The sequence below is a fragment of the Copadichromis virginalis genome, linkage group LG10, assembly GCF_057382275.1.
Source record: "Copadichromis virginalis isolate Kocher_CV1m ecotype Utaka linkage group LG10, C_Virginalis_male_GT1.1, whole genome shotgun sequence".
In the NCBI taxonomy this organism is placed as follows: domain Eukaryota; kingdom Metazoa; phylum Chordata; class Actinopteri; order Cichliformes; family Cichlidae; genus Copadichromis; species Copadichromis virginalis.
In genome coordinates, this window is record NC_140627.1 from 24,652,427 (window position 1) to 24,677,285 (window position 24,859).

A 24,859-nucleotide genomic window follows, 5' to 3' on the forward strand; every position below is an offset into this window, starting at 1 on the left:
TAATGGAAGTAGCCAGTGTTTTTCTGTTGTGCCACATAATTTCTGTCCTGTTTGCTACAGAGCTGAAAGCTAAAACTGCTATTTTTAATTTTGTTTCATAAAAAAAAGACCTCTTTGTTTCCAGTGGCACAAAATGAAACCAGCACAATCAACAAAAGAAATATCAGCAACCAGACAATCTGGAAGTGATATCAGCACAGATCTTCACAATAAGTCCCTAAAAAAATCATTTTAAAAACCCTGACAGTTCAAAAGATGGAGAGAGAAAGGCAAATCATAGGGAAAGAGCTGAAAGTAGAAAAAAAAAAAAAAGGCTGCAATAGCAACGCGAGAAGTTGATTTTCTACATTTGCTGACACTACCATGAATGCATATCTTATCATTGAAGGTAATTGAAAATGATGATAAACTTTGATTAAGGTCAGAGTTCTGCAAAACTTACTCTGAATAATGAAAGTTTATATAATCAGGATTTTCTTGCGTGGGCAAAACCTTGTATGAGTTTGATTTCCACAGTCGTCATTACACTGTCCATTTCTTGTAGGTGCAAATTACACTATGCCTCTGTACCCTTGCCGGTTTTCATTACATTACTGATGCAACACACAAGAGCTGAACTACACAATCATCAAGGAACATCGTTAAAAATGTTCTGCTAGAATCTGATAAATCGGAGGTTCTCACAACATTAAGTGCCAGAAGAAAATCCCCACTTTGATTACCATTAATTTGAATACCATAAATGCATGCGAAAGTCAATTATTCAAACATTATGCGAATGAAGAATCTTTTGTCCATTAATAATCAGAAAACAGTGCGGCTGAAATATCTGACTGGGTATATCTTCAGAGACTTGGAAAATGTAAGTGTGCGATTTGCACTAGTTTACAGTGTAACTTTAAAGAAATTTCCTGGACACAGTTTGAACATTTACTGAATTAATTAATTTAAAAAAAAATCTTTATTTTAAACAAAACCTTTCAAGCCAACAAAAGATTTTTAATAAGCCACTGCTCCTTTAAAAAAGAAAAAAAGTTAACATAAACTGCGGGTAGATGGCTGGAAGGTGTGAGTCTGTCATTAATTCCTCTTTAATTAGCGTAAGAAGAAAGCATAGTTAGTCGATTACTCTGATCCCTGCCCTCTTTCAACCATCTGAGAAATTTATCATTGCTTCCCCCTCAGAATGACAGCTGAATTATCACTTCGCTCACTGAGAGACAGCTCATTCCAACACGTCAAAACAACCATGTTAGCCGCAGCCGGCTCGATCTGATTTCACAGTATACTTGGTGCTCCTACTTAGTATGGCAAGTAGCAATTTCATTACGAAGCTCTCGCTCTGTCTTTATCTCTTTCTTCTCACTGATGTCCTTAACCAATGACACCCTAATTCATTCTCTGCCCTATTTCCATGGGCCCGGGGTTTCGTCACTGATGCATTTAGGGTGAAGAGCCTCTTCTCCAGGGCCGAGCCATCGCTCACATACCTTGGAGTCTGCCCCAGTATTACGCATGCTATTTGCACAAATTGCTCCATTTGTGTTTGAATATGAAATGCCTTTCCTGAATATGAGTGGAGACCATACCTATTCCCTGAGAGAACATCTGAGATGTGAGAGATATCTTATTCTTAAGTGAGATTGCTTCTTTCTCTCCCTCTTGTTGATAGCTGTAAAGAAAATTGTAAGAATTTTACAGGTCATACACACACACACACACACACACACGGTGGTGCCAGATTGTTATTTCTCAGTTGAATTCCCTTGTTCTTACTCAAGTTAAAAAAAAAAAAAAAAAAAAAAAAAAAAAAAAAATCCCTAAATGCCATGAATGAGCAACAGCACACCAATATGTGACTGGCTACTGGAATAATCCTAAACTCCTTTTGAAAACAAAACAGATGAATCAGTCCTCTTTATATTTTTTTGTCTTGAATAGAAATGGCTCTTGTCTATAATCTTGAGAAAGCAGATGAAAACGATCATTAATTTTAACTTTTCACATTTATTTATAATGTTTCCTTATTCCAAATTAGACAAAAACGTTCTCTGAATTGCTAAAATATGGGACAGGGTAATTTTAGGTTTACAGATTAGAAGACAAATGTACCGATTATGTGATCTTACCTTGTTATCAATTCGCAACGATGAATGAGTTAAGTGAAACTCCGTGCCTTTTATATGTGGAACCCAGGTCATGCACTTACTGTAACACCAGTTACAGTCGTTATGTGATTTTTGTTATATTAACAATATAATGTGTATTTACAGTAGATCAGAAATAGCATAGCATCAGTAACCAGAGGCGCCCCCTGCCACCAGGCAAGAAAGGCCAAGTGGGGCCCCAGGCCAGCGGGGGAATGCTAGGGGCTGACAAACCTGTCCTACAGCAGTGGGAAAGTATGAAGTTTGAAATGACAGCAGGAGAGACTGCATAGCAGCTTGATTTTATACACTGTGGCAATGAGACTAAAACCTTTGTCTGCCCCCCCACACACACACAGAAATATAGTATGTACATACAAAAACAAAATGCCTCAGTCAATGCTCAATCCCAGGATACAAGCACTAATGACATTATTCTTACTAATGAACACTTTGCACATTTGTGTACCACTAGTCAGTCAATAATATTAGCTGGATCATCAATGTGACAATATTAATCTCAAGCGACATCCATATAACTCTGATAATGACACAAAGCAACTATGCAATATATCAGCTTTTTTCTCACTAGAAAATAAATTCTTCATCTACTGCAGCTGAGCATACTTTCAAAAACATGTCTGCCGTTCAAACATGGAAACAGCACACAGACCAGGAAGATCATCCATCAAAGTGAAGTCCATAAGTAAACTCCTGGAAAAAACAAAACACAGCTGCAGAGTTCCCTCCTAAGTTCAGCAAAGACTAAAATATACAAATGAGTTCAAACCATTTGAAATAGGAACAGCTCGTATGGGCAGGGAGGGGGAATGATACAGCAGAAAACATTTACAAGCTCAAAGAGGCAGATGCGATTAAATTTGCAAAAGAACATGCACAGGAGAAGAGCTTTTTTTCAGATGAGGCCAAAATAAACCTACATGACTCTGATGATAGAAAGTTTGTGAAAGTCAAAGAAAAAAAGAAAAGGGAGAGAATTTCAACCAGACAGCAGGACGACCTACACTACATAGGAATGTTTGGAATTTTTCTTACAGTAATGATGGTAAACTTGGTAAAATGGTAAAATTTGTTAATGTCAAGTGGACATAGGAAATTAAAGTAATCAACGAAAAAAAAAAAAAGATTGCCAGATGCCCACTGAAAGAATATTTTTATCATAGAAAATCAAAAGTGTCGTCCCAGAGCTCTGACCTAAATCCCAAAGTGCACATATGGGATGCCATGGAGGGGAAAAAAAAATGTCAGACTGTTCTGTGGATGAATTAAAAGCTTTGCTGGCTGAAACATGGAGGGAACCTTCACCACAGCTATTACAGTAACTGATTGATTTCACGCCCAGACATTTCCCAGTTCAGCAAGCTAAATAATAAACATGTGAATGTGATATTTAGTGAAGCCACTGCTGGGTGTCCAAACAGTCTTTCTTCATGTGTTTTTTTTATTTTTTTTTTTAAATATACTGTTTCCAAGTTTGATTTTGTTTGCATTTCCTCAGAATATAAACCCCTTTTTTCCTTTTATTAAAGCTATTAAATTCCTATATTTTTGAGTATGTTTTGAGCTTACTTTTGGAGCCGCAGTAGACATGCTTATATTTCCAGGGTGTTGTTATAGCACTGAAACTTGTAGGGGAAAATACATAATATGCAAAAGATGGGGCTCCTCAATCTATCAAAAAGTGCACTGCAACACAAAACATAAAAGAAATTCAGCCAGATTAACAATCACTCATGGTATTGCAAGGTATTACAGCAAGCCCCTGTCACAATGGTGGCAGAAAAAATAGATAAGAGTGCAGCATCTGCAGCTATAGGATTATGGATACAGAGCAAGGGAAGCAAAACCTAAATGTGTTAATTACACGCAATACCTGGACTGCACTCACCAACAAAGAAACTGGCTGTCTTGCACAGCAGCTACAGGGAAAATCTGCAGGAAATTATTGTGATGGCAGAAAATGTAAATTTATATAACTTTAATGGGGCATGTGAGATGGAGGAAGAAGCAGCTGTACACGGACTGTTATTAATGTCCAGCCTTCAAAACATGACTGTGAATGATAAATCTGAACTTTGGTATAAAAGTTGAAATGAGGATTCCCTGGAAGACTAATGATTCGAGTCTACCCACCTGATAGGCCGAGAGTTGTAATTATGAAGGAAACCTTGATAGTATCTCAAGTAATTAATCAATGCTAACAATATACCAAAAAATGACCTCTCTCTGCCATTCTATCAGAACCCATGACCTTATTGCATTACATATGCATGATTCTAGTCCCCCTTTGACCCCACCTTAACCTTCAGGTCTTATAAATAGAAAAAAAGGAAACCGATTGTTAGGTTTACCATTATTGCAGCTGTTGTACTGCTCTCTCTTGATAACTGGCTTGCCAAACCGTTTTACATTTAAATTTGTTGAATAATAAATTATTCACTGACTTAACTTCAAAGTAAGGAGCAAATATTCCTGAGAACAACCCACCTGCCGAGCCATGGGTGCCATTCCCCTCGCTGACTTGTTTTTTTAAAATCACATCGATGACAGGATTCGTATTAATCTTCATGCATTTCCAAAGGCTCCTGAGATCACAACAAGTTTTAAAAATAGATTTCTGTATATATACAGTCACTATGACAATGATCAGATGATTTGGTGAGTCTATGAGGTTATTTCTGGAGACTTTTCTCACTGGGACATGGCTATATAGCAGTTTGTTGAGATCACAATGTCTGTCACAGCAGCTGCAGCGCTTTTATGTGCTTTCTTGTCGCTAACAAAAAAGGAGTGGATGTGGACAAAGAGCTTCAGAGAAATCTCAAATTGCATATTGAATTCTAAAAGCACACCCTCAAAGGCAGAATCCTGGCAGAGCCCACTCGCTCACGCTGCCAAAACCCGGACAATGGTAATTGCTTGTCATATCTAGAAAATTATGTAGGAAATACAAATGCCTTATTAAAACGTTTTCTAAATTCGATTCAAGCCAATTTGATTCATTTTCATCTCATTGTACCCTGGCAAAGTGCACTGATGTGATTGCCACCTTGATTCCTTATAGACTCAGTATTTTAATGTTGTCTCATTTATTTCATCTGTGCCCCGAGCTTTCCAACCTTTGCCTGAAATTTGTTTTTCTGTAATTTGAAGAGCTTTCTTCCAAAGTGACAAATCATCTTTTAACAACAACAATGAAACCAAAGGTAGGAGACTTCTGAAAACTGAGTGTGAAAATACATCTCACAGATGGGATTCAAGCTTGCAAATGAGGCATAAAGGGTGCTATGATACTGTACGACAATAAGTTATTAGATAAATCTGCCAAGCCCAGGTTTTTCAGGTACATTTAGCTCTTTTGGCTGCTCCTGTAGCCTCTGTACAACATATGCCTATATGTGTTAAAGCAGTCTTGTAGAGACAAATCTGCCAGGAGGGTAGTAACACACCATCCAGTGTTGGAGTGGCATTTCTGTCCTTTAGCGTAGGCTTGAAAGGTGGCCAGGAAATGTCGCCACTTCACGCTGTCATTTTCTCTGAGCTTGAAGATTCATTCTAGACCTTGAAATAGCAGTTTGACATAGTCACAAGATCCACTTAGCAGTTTGAAAGTTTTCAGTCACATCTTGTGGCCTTCCTCATCAGATGAGGTTGTCCTCTGCTGGCACACTTGAGAGCAGTTAACTGCATAAGCATGAACACAGTGAAGTGAATCATACCACATGCCTTATGCCAGTTTTCCAGACAGTCAGTGAGTTTGAAGGTATATTAATCGAGACAGCAGAGGGAAAAAAATAGATATGTTGTTCGTTTAAGGATATATAAGAGTTCTCAAATAATGATCTCTCAGATGTGAAATAGTGTCACAGGCTGGGTCTCCGACCCAGCGCTCTGAGTTCTTTTTGTATTTTTCTCATTTTTGATATGTGATTAGGTTTTGTGTTATTTCCTATTTGCCTTTAGTTTGGGCAGTTATTGGTTATTGTTCCTGGGTTTTCGATGTTTTGGGGTTTTGTATTATTCATCACGTATTAGGTCTGTTAAGTTTGTGTTGTCATGTTTAGTTTTAGTGTTTCCTGTTTTATTCTGACAGTGTCATGTGTTCTTTGTTCATTGTATTTAGCTTTCCTCTCCTGGTCCTGTCATTTAGGTTTATGTCAGTCAGCTGTTCCCCCATGTGTCTCCACTTCCCCTGATCACCTCTTGTATGTATTTAAGCCCTTTGTTTTCTGCATGCTATTGTCGGGTCGTCTGTTATTTTGACCTTAGCCTTAGTTTTCGTCTTTGCCTGTTTATGTTCTCCACAGTTATAGTTATAGTTTTTGGTCTTAGTACCTCTTAGTGTTTTGTTTCGTAGTGTTTTGACAGTTTGCTTTGGTTTCTTGGTTTTCCCTGCCGTCATCTCAATAAAGGATCACTTTTCTGTTTAAACTTACTACTCCTCATCATCATCTGCTTTTGGGTCCTGTTTCCATACACATCGGCGCACCCCGCCGTGACAAATAGTGGCGACAACGATCGGTGCAGCAAATGGCCTGAATTGTGTGGAGACTTTCTATAGACAACCCAAAATGCCAAAAGTCTCAGATCATAGACTTTTCTAAGGATTTCACCAGCGCTTTGAAAATGTGTACTGTCTTTCTTATGCTATGTTGTAGTAACAACGCTATAGTGCATATCAGATGCTCATCATCATTAGAAAACTATTGTATCCCAGTGGTGTTGATACCTGGCACCTAATTTTGTTTTTTGTGGCACCCTCCCCAACTCCATCCCCCTTCACCATGGAAAGTGCCTTTATGCAAGCAAGTTGCAGAACCAAATACTTATAAAAAAAAGCATCTGCAGATTATTTACAGAAAACTTATTGAAATCTATGACTTCACAGAGAGCAGAAGGTTTTCAAGGTGGTGTTGGCCTTCCCCTGAGCCTGTTGATTGAACAAATGATACTTTCTCCCTAGTAGCAACTGTCCTCATGACTCATTGACTGCACATTTTACTGTCAACAACATGGTCACCACAATGACATGCAGTCTTTGCTGGAGCTATCATAGCACTCATTTATCATCCTGACTCATATTCACCAATCTGACAGTAATGCAGCAGTGGGGTAATGAACTCAGTGTTACTTTTTCCACTGAGGGATTCGTGCAAACTCTGTTGTGTCAGAAACAACCACACAAAATGAGTAAATACCCTCTTTGTCACCAGATGTAAGTCCAACTTGAACAACTTTGTATCTTTTGAAATGCCAAGGTTACTGGCAGTAATAACATTGTCCTGCAGTAATCATAGTATTGTTTTGAAAAGATTTCCTTAAAGTCTTTATGATACCTTAGTAGAGATTTGATTCTACAGTTTTGGTGCAGTGAGAATTGGACTCGTGCTAGAAAATAATGACATTAAATCCAATTATACTTCTTTGATTTTCGATTGCAGATGGTTCAAAACCCAGAAGCAAGACGTCTAACAAAGAAGAAAAAGCAACACATCATTCCTGTTTTAGATCAAGCGCACAGTCCACCTGTGCAATACAGAACTGAGTTTAAAAATGTATTATTTGTTTTCAAAGCCCTCTGTGAATAAACTCCAAAATGTAACTCAATTTTTTGCCTCCAGGTCACCGAGTTAATCCTCCCAACAACTTCTCTCAAAGCCAACTTCTCACCTACAAACGAAAGGTGACTGGGCCTTTGCTGTTACCATGTTCGACTCTGGAATAGTCTGCCATGCCACATAAAAACCTGCCCAACAACTGACAATTTCAAATCAATTTTAAAGACCTGCATATTTTTCATTGACTTTTAGTGAAGTCTGTGATGCCTCGTGGTTTTGTCAAGGACAGATTTTCTTACCACTCTTTTATTTTGAGTGTTGTTTCTATTGCTACATTTTATTTATGTACTTACTTTATTTGATTCTCTTTGTAATTTTATCCCAGGGTTTTACACTATTTTATTCATTTATCACATTTTTTAATCATTACTGTAATTTTTGCTTTGCTTTTCGTCTCTACTGTATTTATTTCAGCTACTTTTGGTTGTTGCTTTAAATTTGCTATATAAATAAGACTGACTTGACTAATTATCCCTAAAATTACCAGTCTGAAACAACTTCATAAGGTAGATTCTAACAAATCAATAGTATCTCTCACAAATGAATAATCTCTAATTGACACACAGTGTACATCTGGGAATGATGTTGGGATATGAAACTATTTAAGCATTAATGTGTTTACTCAGTCAGAGAAATGTGACCTGACAGAGTCTTATTAATATTTCTACTTCCCTAGGGGTATGCAAATACACCTTGTCCTCACCAAAGTCTTTCTGAATAGCTTGCTCATTGAGATCCAAGTTAAGAGAATATATGCAGATGTGTGTATAGTTTTTACATTAAAAATATAAAAAAAAAACAAACAGTATTATAACACAAATGTGTGTGTGTGCGTGCTTTGGAGGTAAGGAAGACAGAAGGAGAAAGACAGGAAAAGAGAGCTACTCACAGAGGCATATAATCTGAATTCAAAAGCAATCATTTTTGTTCTCAGCTCATAAAGCCGTCCGTGGTTGATGTGTAAGGCAGTAAAAATCAGACGGATGAAGGTAAAGAATAGATGTGAAGTTTTTGCAGTGATGCTTACAATCACACAGCAGCAGCAAGTATCATCCAGGAGTAGACCTCCACTGAGAAAAATGTAGAGCACAAACAGTATGAGAAAGACAGTATTCGATTACACATAATACTAAATGCACTAATTGTGGACCCAGTGAGGATAACTCTTAACCAGAAGAAATAAACTATTTGTTTAACAGATACTTTTGCAAGTGAAATGTGTTGTCCACAAACAATTAGTGATTGATCAACTGATAATTAATGCATAGGATAAAACAAGCAACTGGAGAAAAAAAAAAAAACAGTAACTATGCTGGGACACTTTAGTGTTACACAAAAATTGAATGAGTAAAACCAAATTTCTGCTGAAATAATAAATAAATAGCTGTTTATTCTAACGTTAGAGCAAGCAAAAAGGTATCAAGCTGGATGTGTATTTTACTAAATAGGAAAACATTACAATAATACAACTCAAGCTCATTTAAGATTAAAGGAAGTCAGAGAAAAGCCCCTAAACAAAAACCTATGCCTGCCAATTCTCCTGGTACATCTTTTTCCACATGACAGTTTTTAGGCTCTGTCTGCAATCTGGCTTGTGTATGTGTGCATGCATGTATCCAAGCAGCCTGCATGCCCTAGTCATAGTAAGTGTTATTCAGAGTGCCACTGTCAGTCCGTCTTAGCCTCTGGAGAGGCTGTGTGCCCTCCGTAAGCCCTTCAGCAGTATCTGCAGGCGCTCAACATGGCACTACAATCCACCTTTTGTCTTTGGCTTTAAATCTTTTTGGTAAAAATTATCACAGTGTGAAACTTTGGTCAGCTGCTAATCGTATCGGAAAGTAGATTCCTAACCAATCAAATTTAAACTCATGACCATTCAAAAATTGTGAGATTTATGACTCATAACGTTACTTGAAGATATTCTAAATTTGTATCGAAGTCTATAAAGGTGGGTGTGATTTTAGCAAAGCCTGTTTCGTTTGATTGATTTGATTAAGCCTTCAATGACAAAGTGAACTCTTCGCACGGTAATCTTTATTGCTTCTACAGCTTAATGAAATCATATTTCACAGAGATTTACGATGTAACTCAGTGAACTTACAACATTAAATTATTCTTTTTGGATATTCTCATTAGGTAGGAACGCTCACTGAGTGTAGTCTACCTGAGGATAGCATTTCAATGCATTTTAAATGATTTCTTGTGTCAAACAACATATGGTAGGGCAATATTTTTCTTAGGGTTAATTCATAGAAAAGACAATATTAAAGAAGTAAATACTTTCTTAATGTCCAACAAGGCCTGAAAAATATAAAACCATTTTTGGTGTGACACAACATTTTTTAAAACTTTTAAATATTAGACATATAAATTTTTTTTTTTAAAGCTTAAACCAAACTGGTTTCTGTATACATGCTGGTATTGGTTTGCGTGTCCTATCTTTGTTAGCACTGACCACCTGCATACCCAACTCATCACACATACAATTTCCCAGTACAATCACAGGTTAAATTACTATTTGTTTCATATTAGTTATCATGTGAAGGTTTGTGTGAAAATAATGCTCTGAGTTTTACATAGACTCTGTGAGGGCAGGGTTTGTTTTTCCAGCGATTTAATGGTTTTCTTGTCAACTTTGAATATAACGTTGTCATTTATTCTGCCCTCCTCATGCATTATACTTCATGGCTAACCAAATTCTATCACTACTCCTACTCACTTTGCCGGGTATTGCCACCTGTAACTTCTATTAATTAGTTCAACAGTGCAAAACACATGACAATAAGGCTTATATCGTCCATTCTGCTTTTAAATATACTAGATATTCTGTTAATAACTGGACAACAGTCATATCTAACCTCATCAACAGCAGTCTTTAATTACATCAGTTAGATTTACCTTCTTCACAAGACATAGGCACTAATTGATTGCTGACTCTATATATTAAATATCAAACATGTCTGTTAACAAGTGCTTAAGCTCATGTCCTCATAAATACATCTTTAGTAATGCACTAGGGAACCTCTACTAAAGAGCATTTAATTAGCAACCAGACTTATCCGCAAGCAAGCAGCTACTCTCTTAGTGGTATATTAAGACTGTGAAAACAGCCCTGAAATGGAGACGCTTTGGGTTCAAAATGAAAGTTACACCTTTTGAAAAGTGTTGGCTGCAGTGCTGAAGTACAGTGTTTACTTTGAAGGTGAATATCTGGCACCTTTATGTCTTTTATGTCTTACTACTGCTCTGCTAGCAACTAAAGCAATAATAAAGAGGTTTTGGGTACAGCACCTTCTTTGCAACCCATTTTAACAAGAGACAGCCAGAAACCTCTAGGAACCGCACCAACCAGCCAGGGAATAAGGAAATACACATTTTTCCCCTACGACTGGTGATTGGTGAACAAGTCTCAAGCAATGTGTGTATGACGTATACGAAAAAAAAAAAACTTCTATTACAGCTTTTTGAGACCACAATGATGAAAGAATTTGCTTAAATTTTAAATCAGACATTCCAACAATTTTTTTAACAGTAAGAAAAAAAAAAATCTCCTAGGCCTTTTTTTTTTAAACCACTCTTTTTTTCCTCTCACCAACACAGACTCAAAATCTGATCATCTTATTGTTTCAAGGTATTCAAGGAATTAATGGCACATCTGTTGTTTTAATTATAACACAAAGCTAAAATCCTCTCATGTCGTTTTGTTGTATTAAACCAAAAGCTACAGATTACTTGACTCTGTTAACGTAGAAGATGACTTTGAACACATATTTTGCTTTACCACCCCTCCCACATTTCTCCTTCTCTGGGCTTCCTCCACTCCCTTTTCACTTTTTCTCCTCCCAACTTCCTCCCCAGTCATTTGCTGCTTATTAGGGAGTCTCTCTGTCAACCTTGTCCCATCTAATTCTCACCCAATTACAATCTAAATGAACCACAGGACTGCTTAACTTACTTTGCCTCTTCCCATTGTTTAATTTGTGACGGTAACAAACTCTGATTAGGCCTTTGGAAAGGTTCATAAATTAAGCACTCAAGACCAAATTAATCACCATTCCCTGGGAAGATAAATGGGCAATATTCAATTTTTCCCCCATATGGATCCCACTGGCAAAAACAACATTCGGTGAAAAGAACACAGAATAACATATTTCCCAGGCAGTGACATTTTGACCAGGGATGGTTTCTGCATCACCAACCAGTAAAAATGGAATTTACTGAGAATTTGTGTCTAAACTTTGTGAAATTCTTCACATACAAAAGCTTTGCACAAAAGCTAGTAACATCTGTGTTTCAGCTGTACAACTGGGCCAATTTGATTAATGCCACTGTCTGAACATGAGGTATGTAGACTCCAAACAAACAGGTTTGCAAGTGTAGGGGTATATGGATGGAAAAAGAGGGCCGAAGATTACATCAAATGATGTGAAGTAGACAAGGGGGGGCAGGTAGTAGTGTTGGGGGTGGGGGTAAACTTATATAATGAAAAATCAAAAATGAAAGAAACAACCTGTCAATAGTGAAAAGAAGGCAATCCCAAGGAGCTCTGTTGATCATCATCCAAAGAAAAGGAGAGCAAAAAAAGAAAATTAAATGTAATTGCCTGATTTCGACAGCTGATCTAGTTTAGCAAACAGAAGTGCAGAAGATAATTAGTCTCAAGAGGAAAATCAGCACACCCTGTGCAGAAAAAAGCCACAATATGTCTGCTGACTTCTTTGAGTTTTTTACTGCTTCCTCAGGTGACTATTTTATGACTTTTTACACCTCGAAAATTATGTTCCCGCACAACTAAACTGAAAAATGCAATTTTACTAAATGTTAAATTGCATTGCATTTTCCCCAAAACTAAGCTGATAATGTAGTTTATTTGTTTGGCTTTTTATTCCTTGCTTGAAATTCTGCTGTCCATACATCCATAGTCTTAATAACTTGTGTAATTTAGTGTATTCCAGTACTAATCTGGACTAACTGAACAAACTTTCAGTGACAATTAAAATGAATGAGGATCACCCAAACACTCAATATTAACTTGCAGCTTTGTTAACCCAGCAATATCATAGCATTAACTTATCATTGTCCTTACTGCGCAGGTTCCTTGAATGCCTCCTATTTAGGGATTGGTACCGGTGTCCGGTGCCATTGTGGAACCGGTTCTGACATAAGCGGTAGTAACCAGACCGAAAAGCAGCGCACAATTCGGTGCTTCATTTCGGTGCTTTTTTCCCCTGAAAAATCTAGCCAATCACTTCCTTTCCAAGGATAGTAGGCGGGCCCAGGTACGTACGGGTTTTTTTTAGAGCAGAGCTAAAATGGCGAAGGCGAAGTGCTCGAGAGTGTGGCTGTACTTCACAGCAAAAGATATAAACTCAGCAGCCTGCAACAAGTGCTTAAAGGTAATAATGTGCAAAGGAGGTAACATCTCAAATCTAATGAAACACATGGCGTCGCATAGCGTTTTTTTAAAAGCCGAGAAATGCCCCGAATTTGATAACTTGCAGCAAGACATCACACCGAGCACATCTACTGCGGGTTTTGTGCCTGTTCTCTGAGTTAGTAACATCCAAGAACCCGAAGAGAGTCTGGCCCCTAGCCCTGCCAGTGTAGCAGAAATGATAACTGATGATGGCAGCAGCGCCTGTTCTTCTCTGGGTGAGTATCTTAGCCTCATAGTTACATGTGGCTGTCTTCTTGTTTGATGGCAGATACTCCCTTCACCCTGGCCAAAAAGGCTAAAATGACGAAAGAAAAAGTGGACAAAATTCATAGGGCAGTGACAAAATTTATAGTCAAAGATCTCCATCCATTTTCAACGGTGGAGTCACCATCATTCAGGTGAAAAATGATGTATTACTCTGACATAAAAAATAGACTTTATAATACTGTAAAGGTTAATATGTTCATAGCTGCTTAGCTTTGTAAGTCTTCTCTAAATATTATAAGTAAACTATATTTGAATAAAAAGGTGAGCTATATGTTTTTATTTTTTATCTGGAAGAAAAAAAATTAACGAAAATTCAAATGCATTTTCTGTTTATTCTGGGAGCTGGTTTATATGTTTTATTTATTTTATTTTATTTTACCATTTCCTCACAGTGACTGTTCACTACATCTACAAAGGCAAAATGAAGCAGAATGTGCTTAGCACTGAAGCAGTTTATGAGTCACAAACTGGTCCAGTTGTCGCTAAAGAAATATCAAGCGTTGTGGAGCAATTTCACTTGGGAGGGAAAATAATTGCTGCCACTGTAGACAATGCCTGCAACATGGATGTTGCTTTGAAAAAAATTGGACTTTTTAAAAGTGAGATGCTTTGCTCATGCCCTCAACCTGGCCGCACAAAAGGTGTATGACATTCCTGCAGTTTCCACCTGGTGTGCCAAAATCCGTTCAGTTGTGGTGTGGCTCAAACGTTCATTCTTGAGCAAAACTGTGCTCAGAGAAAAGCAGCGAATCCTGAGTAAGTAGCACATGAAGTTACATATTAAGAAGTATTGTTATTCATATTACCTTTGTTATAGTAATTTAAAATATGTTTGTGTCTATCTGTGCTTTAGATTTGCCAGAACATAATGTAATTCTTGACGTTAAGACGCGCTGGAATTCTCTTTTCCTAATGGTGGAGAGATTTATGGAGCAGTTTGATGCAATCCAGGCAGCTGCTCTGGATCAACAGCTGAGGAAGCCTATTGAGAAGGACAAGTAAGTGAATGACATGAGCATCACTTGCAAGAGCTAAATTACGTCAGTTACCTTTAACATTGTGAATATTTTTCAACAGGCTAGAAAGGTTCACGCACACTGATTTAATCAAGGCAGAGGAGTTTATTAAGTGCATGCAAGTCCTGTACACGTCAACCATGTGTGTCTCAAGTGACAAGTCACCCACATGCAGCCAAATCATCCCCATCCTGGCCAAGCTGGAGGCACATTTCAGACGATGTGATGAAGACAGTGTTTTCACCTCTTCAATAAAAGAAATTCTGGGGTAGTCTGCAGAAAAGATATCATATACTGTATTTGCAGACAACGTCAATGCGCATGAAAAATAGGGTTACCTTTTTTCATTATCAGCTCCTATGTTATATCTTGTTTTACTTAAAGGATGAAAACCTTCAGAAATTTCTGAAGGAGGCCACAATGATGGACCCACGTTTTAAAGGCAGGCTAGGTGGTGAGGCAGCTACTGACATCTGGGACAGGTTGGAGAAGGCAGCAGTTGCAAATGCCACAGCAGCAGTTGCGCAGGTATTTTCATTGTGTGTGTACAATCTTGTCCTTCTGCATCATGATGTAGTTTCTATGTTGAAGGAATGCTCTTTTACTATCTGTGTGTCCATAGCCTCCCACTGAGGACCCCAAAGCACACAGCGAGGTGGATGATGCTGACATGGACAAACCAGAAAAATATGTAATTTCAGATTTTTTTCTAACACAACCACTACATTCTAAAAGTGATCTTTATTTATTTTGCAAACCTCACACATCTTTTTTTGTTGTTTTTCAGCTAAGTAAAGTCCAGAAGTCACCCTTAGAAAAGCTGTTTGAGGATGAAGACAGAGCTTCAACAGGCTGCTTCTCAAGCGGGTAGAGTCCCCTCAGTCACAGAGCAGGTACAGAAGGAGTTTCAAATATACAAAAGACTGCCAGGAATTACCTCTGGACAAGACCCTGTGGCCTGGTAGTGGGGTAAGAGGGATACACTCCCCAATTTATCTGCCCTATCAGAAAAATACTTGTGTCCCAGCCTCATCAACGCCTTCTGAAAGAGTTTTCTCTTGTGCTGGGCATGCCATCAGCCAAGCGCGATGCCGTATAGCTCCATAAAAGGCTAATATGATTATCTTCTTGCAAAACAAACTGCTAAACATCACAGGTTTCATGACAAAGTTTGTGTTTTCAATTGTTTAAGCACTGGTTCCAACCAAAGATGTTATGTTTTATTGACAGAAAAGGCTAACTTTGTTATAATTTTGCTTAAAATAAATTACTGGGAAAAATAAAAACACAAGAGGTTTTTCCACGAAGTTTGTGTTTTTTATTCTTTAAGCACCGGCTCGAGCACCGTTTAAGCACCGGCACCATTTCAAAAGTACCGTTTTGGCACCAGTATCGGATAAAACCTAAACGATACCCATCCCTACTCCTATTGTCAGCTTATTTGAAGAATCTCTAACCTTGACAACATTGTGTTAGGTACAAAGACCAATTTATCCCTACTAACAATTAGTGAACTTTAGAGCGATTCTTAAGAATTTGGCATGTTTTTTTTTTCTTTGCAGGGGGGGAGAGAAACAGAGTGAGATATAGAAAGGAAAGACCAGGAATTACTGAGCTACATTGAAAACAAACAATCAATCTGATGGTGGTGGCCAGTGCTGACTGTGTTGGGCCTCGACAATAAATCAATTTAAAGTAAACACTGCCCCTAGTCACTAAGTATAATCTGCTCTGGCGGACATTAATTTACCAATTCTTTATCATCAAGCAAAGGGTTTTGCTAACTACTGTAGCTACTGTGAGCTAACTACCTAGCTAGTGTGAGTCATGGATAGGGTCACTTTAGTCAGACCAGTAGTGACAAGCCAGTAATGTTTTGTTAAGGTTACCACAACATCTTAAAACAGATATAATAAAAGTTTACAGTATTTACAGTATCAGGTAGGTTTATACACAGAGGGTTGACAACCTGTGTCATTGTGAAAAGTTGGTATAACAAATTAAGTGTCTGGATGTTAATGTATTCAGCTAAATAACTGGTTATCTTGCAAACAAACTGAAGAAGAATTAGAATGTATCAGAAGACAACAATTTTGTCCTACAAGGGAGTATTCCTACTACAATGAGCCAAAAAGTAAAAACTGACCAACCAGAAAAGAGCTAAAATCTAATCTCCTGCCCACAAAAACTCCAATTAAGCAACATAGGCCTAATTTACAAAGATGGGCAAACTAACACGAGGCCATAAATGCAGAAATCTGCTAATGCATTTAAAGTTTTCCGGTAATCTACTAACAGTGCACTAATTTATAAACAAAACCCAGCAGTTGATTTCAGTAACGACCAATGCAATCTAACAAGAGCACTACAAAAAAAATAAAAAAAATAAACATTACCCTCTGTTTGTGCTTTTAGAACAACCTGAGGCAGCCAAAGGAGAAATTTTTATAAAGAGGCAAACTAAGAAGAGGCTGAGGACTGTGTGGGGTCTGAGAGTCAGTGTCTGCATAAATATAACACCTCATTATGGATCCAGAGAAGGTATGATAGGTAGGTAACAAAATATTACAAACTAAGTCTTTATGTGACATCTGAACTGTGCAGAAGAAGAAAATACACATTATTCACCTTCAAAGGCTGACCCATATGAATATTAGTGAAGTTACTGTGCCTCGTGTGTAAATCTACTCAGTATTCTTGATTTTTTTTTCCTGCATTCCATGTGATGTTGAAGGGATTCATTAAAGTTTATTGCACATTGCAACATTCAGATAAAAATCTAACCCACTTCTTATGAGTACCATTAGTTGCTGTATTTTGACATTTCAATATGGTATGTAACAGATCCAATACCTCTGAGAAGTGAAAATGAACATGAATGGTATTCTTTCCGCATGCAAGACTGTGGAAGATATGCAGACTTTTACCATTGTTTAATGAGCTCTGTGTAGAAATGTGACTAAAACACAGCAAAGCCACCAGCTTGTTGTAGGAAAACATAACTTGGCTGGATGTAATACCCAGCGCAAGGCACGTCTTTCTCTTGCTAATTCCGACTCCGCTCAGTTAAAGTGAGTTCTGCTCTGTTTCATCAAAATACCAGTATTCCAGAGGACCAGAAATATACCCAGGGCTTGGACTGAGCTAAAATTTTCACATCATGCTCATAGATTTGAGCAATCCATCCCCAACAGTGACAACACCTTTCCCTGCATTCTAACTAAATTTACACTTGCAGCAGCAACTATCATCAGGTGCAAAATAAAACATCTTTTTTTTCAGCTTTGAATGAATGATGCAAGTAAATTACCTACTGCAAGCCTTAGTAAATCATGCTTGTATGATTTTTTTAAATACTTTCCTCCCAAAATTTGACACTGTGTTAGGCACACTCCTACAAATACATATGCAATATTGCCTGTAGCAAAAACATCTGTTCATCCCTTTCATTCAGAAAACTGGCACCGATGTTTCGTACATCATGACTGACTGACTGAATGTCTTTAAGCTTGCCTCTTGCACTCATACTAATTCAAAACCTAGTAGCAGTTCTAGGATGTGGCCAATCCAGAAAAGAAAATGCATACATTTGCATAATGTCTTCATCAGATCAATGAGCACAACTAACACTCTACTACAAATGTTCCAATTGACTCTCGGCACTATTTAATTCAATCACATATGTCAAAAACAGGCCCCTAATCCCTCCAACTCCATTTTTATTTTGATAAGTCACATAAAAGTGAATATAACTGAATGTACAAATGTACAAGAGCAAATACATGCAATGCAATCCTAATTATTTGTATGTTTTTCATTTAGAAGCATTAAAAAGTGACCTTGTTGAGGAGTAAATATTTAATTTAGTTGATTCAGGAGAGAGAGCGACCGCAGTCAACCACTGGGCACTGGTAACAAATTATCACAATCTTCAATCAATTACTTTCATCCTCCGGTGCTCCCATCAATTTCCTGCCACTGCATACCAAATACGTTTTCTGCCAATATGGGTTTATATGTGCCCTGCAACCAACTGTCCAGGGTACACCCCACTGTTTACCCTATGACTGCTGGGATAGGCTCCACCGCCCCTTGGACCCTGAACTGGATAAGCAGTTAAGGAAATGGATGGACGTATGGATGGGTTTATACACTATTCTGCACATTCATTCAATTAACGCTAAACTTCTAAAGCTTGAAATATGTTTAACTTTGTCTAGAACCACCTTACTGTTTGTTTTTTAATGAGCCATCAGCGTGGGCCTCTGCTTTTCAATATGTGCTTTCTATATGTCAACATGAACATCTGTGATGAGAGGTACAGCATATGGAATCGCCTGTCATTTTTAGCCACATAATATAGTGTTCAAGGGGGAAAAAAAGAAATCAGCTAATAAACATCTTTGGTGGAAGATAAATACGAAGAAAATCCTCTGGGTCACGTTTAGGTTGAATAGAAGCAGGCACAGATAACTGAGACAGCAACCAGACTGCATATCATAATGGGCCTAATGCTTACAGATGAAGTCGCTTGTCAGATAGGAAGCAGTCAGCCAGGAAATATTGCCTTTACAGTAACTTCCATACAAACTGCTCAATCTCACTGCCATGACTCCAATAGCACAGAATATCATGTGTGAATGCTTGGGCCATTTGTAACACACACACACGCATGCACGCACGCACACAAAAAGACTTCATCTTCATGAGCATTGCAGCTACGTGTCAAACAACACCTTTCACAACAACTCAGCCAGCAACTCAAATGGACTGAGTAAACAGAGAGTAAAGCACTGAAAAAAGGCAATGTAAAATAAACACTGCAGACTGCCAGAAAATAAATCTGAGGTCTCTGCAACAACTTGTTCACTACCTGTACCGAGGGATGAAACTATCTCGTGGCACTCTTTAATCATCAGTAGCATTGCAAACATAAAAATGTATTGATTGTGTTTAATTAGTTTGATAGATCAGCTGTGCAGAACTAGTCCACTGGTTAAAAAACAAAAACTGCTGCCGGGTAAACGCGAAGGGTTACTTAAAGACAAGCTTCACTAATCACAAACATACAGGCTGATAACTAGTACTATCAAATATTGATTTAGGATCAAAATAATGGTTTTGGCAGATTAACAGATTAGCCAGACCTGATGCCCATGAAAAAATCTCAACCGTACTTCTACTAAAACTCAACAGCCAAGCTTACAGGGAAGGTCAAAAATGTAAATGATCTTTGTATGGCTAACTGAGCAATTACTTCATTGTAAAGCAGCACACAAGTCACAAAACATTACTTACTCATTTCTGACAGGAGAATAAAGTGGGTTGGCAGCCATAATTATTAACCTGACAACTATATTTTTTAGCTTACTGACAGGGTGTCATTTTGAATGAGTGACTTCAGGTGCTTCTACTTTCTATTTGTTAGAGTTCACGAAGGAAGGCAATACACAGTGCAGTCAGGTTTATTATTATGATTATTAAAAGTCTTCCTTTATTTGAACTATGCTTTTCTTTCCCCAAATTCTGTAAGCTAATGCTTGTCAGGCCCTCAGCTAGTTGCTAAATAATCTCTTGATAAACACAACAACTGAAACGCTTTCAAAAATGCAAATCTGCCATGCTTTCAAACACTTCAGTATAGTACAGTGGAGCAATATATGTCACAGTTACATCATTATCATAGCTTTGCCCAAAACTGACTGCATGGTTCATTTTATGGGAGGCATTTAGATTTGAATTACTTTCCAGCAGCATTTCCTAGTAATCAGAAAACTAAAGTGTATGTCAGAATAACAGAAGAAGAAGAAAAAAAAGATTTTGTAATGGAGCACAACATGGCATATTTTGAAAAATGCTGTTTGGTTTGAACACAGTAAGTGTACTCACATTGATAGATGTTCCCGTCTGCTTTCCCCTTCTCCTGCAAACAGAGAACACACACAAAACTGGTTATTACAGGCTTGGAGGAGTGAGACAAAAACAGCCCTTTCTGCAGCTTTTTGCAGACCATTCGTTACCATGCCTTCTTTTCTTTTCTAGGCTAAGTGAAAGATGAGGGCAGAAAACAAAGGTGAACAGATGGAAAGAGAATGAAAGGAGAGTCAGAGTGGGAATGAGAGAAAATGCTTGAAAGATGACAACAGAAAGACGAGAGGACTTTCACTAAACTGGGTACCAGAGTCAATTTAATCACCCTAATTGGAAACAGACTTGCCAGCAGGCTGTTAGAAGGCAGGTGTCACCATATTGTAGTGGAATGTTTATCCGGATGTTGAACAGTCGATACCAGCAGGATAAACTGTGATTTATTTCCCAGTTCTATCAGTGAATCTGATATTTAGATGCACTTTTAAGTTAGTCTCATCACCTTCATTGATGGCATTCCAAATATGCTAAACTAGCGTTTGGATGATGAAATTAGGAGCAATTATGTTCAGCTTTGAGGTACATAAAAATCAAATTTCAAAGTTAAGCAAACCAGGTGCTGAACATGTTGGAGGAGAGGAAAATTATCCTGTAGCATAACTGAGCAATGGCAGTGGTAGATAAGAACATCTGTGACAATATTACGGCCTAATATTTAAACGGATGTCAAAAGCAATGAAAGCATTAGGTGCCATGCAACACAAATGAGAACAGAAATATGTAAAAGTAAAAAGAAAAGCGGGTAACCATGAATTAATGATGGCATAAATGGAAACCATTTGGCGTGTGAAATGGTCGAGCTCAAAAACATCATACTTTTTTTCAAATTTTGCTTTTAGATGCAATCGAGCTGACCCGTACGTGCAAACTATGGGCGTGCTTTTAGTTGTCAGCATTATAGTGTGCGCTTCGTGCTTTTTAATAACCGATCGCTGGTGTTTACAGCGCAAGGTGCATGAATTGTACCTCGGCTCGAGATGCAATTTCACGTACGTGGGTAAAACAAAAAAAGATCGACACGCTGCTTTAAAAATAGAACGGAAACACGTCTTCCAATGCAAAAACCCCTTCTGAAGAAGCCAATACGAGGCAGCAATTGAATTGTTGTGACATTCTGCATTCTCGTCCCTCAGTGTGGATGTCACTGGTAATGAGGCTCAGTGATAAAACTTGCGTGCAACTGCGAGGCCTTCTTGGCTTCCCAGGAGACCGAGAGCCTCACGAGAAACGCAGCAGTTTTAGTAGCTCCTGTCATTGCCTCTGCCTCTGTCTCTACATCTCTATCCCTCTCTCTTCCCTCCCTCTGCCATCTGTCCATCTTAATTGCAGACGTGCTTCCTCATCATGGCAGGATAAAATTGAGTGTGCTCATCAGCACCGCCTTCCATCATCTCGAGTGCTGCTGTTTGATCAATTGATTAGAGAATCAAACCAAGCATAGAGGTGAAAGAAAGGCTACGTCTTTCTTTCTAAAAATACTGTCCGCTTGTTACAGTGGCTCACCGGGGTTCTTCTTGCTTGCCACCATATTTTATACATTCAGCTTCGGGGGAAATTAATTTAGTGATAATGACGTTTACTGTGATTTGATCGTGCAAAGTAAAAACCAAGTAAAAGCCATAAATAGTGAGTACTGCATGCTTTTAGTGGGTGGAGAAATGTAAATAACTACCACCAGAATTTCATTTGAGCAAATAGGGCAAACCCACTGGGTTTCAATTAGGGAGGATCTGATGCTTTTCTCTGCCATTTTTCCTTTGGTTATAGAGGCTGATTAGATGGCTGTATTTTTACTGGAAGCTCCTGCAGATTATGTGATAAGACTATGAAAATGCCACAAGACACACACAATAGGGGAGACAGAGGATTCAACACATTTCAGCATCTCGAGCCTGAGGCTGTTTGCTTGACTTGCATTCCCTATGGCTTATAGCGCAGATGTCTCTGGCATTATATAAGATGTACTATAAATAATATTTTCATATATAAGACAATATTAGAGTATGGGATTATTAAGAGTATTCCACGTAGAGTCTTGCATTAGCAGTTCTTTGCTGTCATATGCTTCCAGGTCAGTTTATAGATACTTTTGAGACAACATTCCCCTAAAAATGTTTCATTAGGCTAGTCCCATGTAACTTGATAAAGTTCATAAAAGTGACGCATTGTGCTGTTATGAAGAAAAGGATTCTGTAACACGTTCGCAGCATCCTCTAAAATGTTTACTGCAGAAAAACCAGGGAAGAAACTCAGCCAAATAACCAAGAAAAGCAGTTTTCACAGGTGATGAACTCAAACAGTTAGTTAAATAAATGCTAGCCATTGGAGAAAATAATTTCAACCAATTCCAAGTGCCCGAAAGAAAAGAGTCAGAGTATGCAACTGCCACACAAATTATTTTCTAAGTATCATTTTTCTGGAGAAAAGAGTTACAGTAATGATGGCTGTATGATAAACACCACTGTTACAATCTGAAGAGGGTGGAGGAGGATTTAATATCTCTACCTCCAAGCAGCAAGTCATATCCATGGAAAAGAGAGCACGCAAGCTGCATTGATGTGAGAGAAAATATAAGCTCAAGTACTTCTTAGCTTATATTGTAACCTACCATAGGAATAAAAAGCAGGGGGTATTATTCTAACAACAAATGCTGTATGTGTGCAGAAAGACTGATTAAGTTTATTTCTTTATGTTACACAACTCCTTTGTTCACAAAGGCCAGAAACTTTTACTGTGAGACAGATTTCTTCATTAAGAAAACAAAACAAAACTAGCACTAGTTTACTTAGAAAAAGAATAATAACACCGGTCACTTTCACAATTACACAGTCTTTTCTCCACAAACTGCTTTCCAGCGATGTAAAAGAACGTTTAATATGCTTTTAACAGCAGCTCTCTGCTACACAGAAATAAGCTCATTTAAACTTGGAGGACATTCTTCTTGTTAAAAGGCATTTTTCCCTTCCTATTGTCGCCAAAGTGCTTACTCATAGGGTCATCTGATTATTGGTGTTTCTCTGCTTTCTCTGTATTATTCTCTTTACAGTATAATTCACCAAGAGGAAACCGATGTTGTGATTTGGACGTGAATAAATAAAATTGAATTCAATTTACATTACAGTAAATAGGGGGCGTGTTGAGTCTCTGACAAACCTGAATAAATAAAGCATCACCTGGCTGGATTTTTATCTGTGCAATAGCTTTTCGTACTAAATGAGCAGTCACGACACTGTGAGCAGACTGAAAATAAAAACTGTGCTTCTAATATTATGGTATTGGTATCACAGTTGGCTTCATATTTGCATTTCTCAGTACTTTTTGTTGCAAAGTTTAAATGTACAAACTGAATAAGAAGGATTTTGCCTGTGCAAACACATGCTTCCACCTTGGATGCCATTTAAACACCCACACGAAACAAGAACCTGACACTGCCGCCACAGAAACTGACATTTTGTGGGAATGCAATTTGAACAACAGGGCAATTCAAGCCAAGCAGTGCCCGTTATGAAGTCTACTTGAATATGCTTTCTCCTCAATCTCTTAAATGTGTTGCTATCCAGGCATCTTTCACGAATGCGCCCACTTTCATTCTATACATCTCTCTCAAACTCCTAATTTTAAACAACAACAAAACTTTTTGCTGGAATGTGATTATTGAAGACCAGCTCAGCATCGTGGTTTCAATATACAGAGACAGTTTGATGAGAAGACATTTCGATGATACTGCCTGAGGACACAAAGAGAACCAGGAGAGGAGCAGGAAAGGAGAGCTGAATCGCTGTCTGTTCTCCTACAAGAGTTCATCTATCCACATTCAATAGATGATCCCTGATGTTTGTTGCTTGGAAAGAAGAGACTTGTCTTATCTAACAGCAATTCATCAGTGCAGCAACAAGCCACTTAACGGGCTTAATGAAGTGCAGCCAAAGGAAAAAGGAAAAAAAGAATCAGACTCTGGCAATACACGTTATGAAGCGGTGATACGTTCACAGGTATAACTTTGATTATTTTCAAATGGAAAAAAAAGCCTGACAAATTCCAACATGTCTCAGTATCAGATGGAGATGGAGCAGCTTTATGTTCCAGCAATACTCACTGGCAAGAACAACTCTCTCAACCCTTCCATTTATTACAATTTCCCCAAGCTTCAAGTAGCAATTATAAACAACTGCTTTCCTAGAAGTTGGATTTTCTTTATATATCAAGAAAAACCCTATGGGGAGGACTCATTAATCAATATGCTAATCAAGGGTTGCTAATCAAGTCCTTATAGAAGGTGCACGAGAATAGGTGCAGTAATTGATTTTCCACTGCCATATACCACAATTTCTTTCACAAATAACCTCCAAACTAAAACCGATAAATCAATGCTGAAAACGCAACTGGTGCTGAGTGCATGTAACTAACACAAGTGATCTTTAAATG

The 24,859-nt window shown here is 38.0% G+C and overlaps 1 protein-coding gene and 1 pseudogene across 1 annotated transcript in view; one reads left to right on the top strand and one right to left on the bottom strand.

Moving 5' to 3' along the window:
* fstl4 (follistatin-like 4) overlaps window positions 1-24,859 on the bottom strand; it is a 230,475-nt gene that overhangs the window by 188,721 nt on the left and 16,895 nt on the right. Inside the window, exon 3 of the mRNA XM_085470780.1 lies at window positions 20,396-20,429. Coding sequence (XP_085326906.1) covers window positions 20,396-20,429 — 34 coding nt within the window. The remainder of the gene's footprint in view (window positions 1-20,395; window positions 20,430-24,859) is intronic.
* LOC146700532 (uncharacterized) lies at window positions 12,125-15,471 on the top strand (annotated as a pseudogene).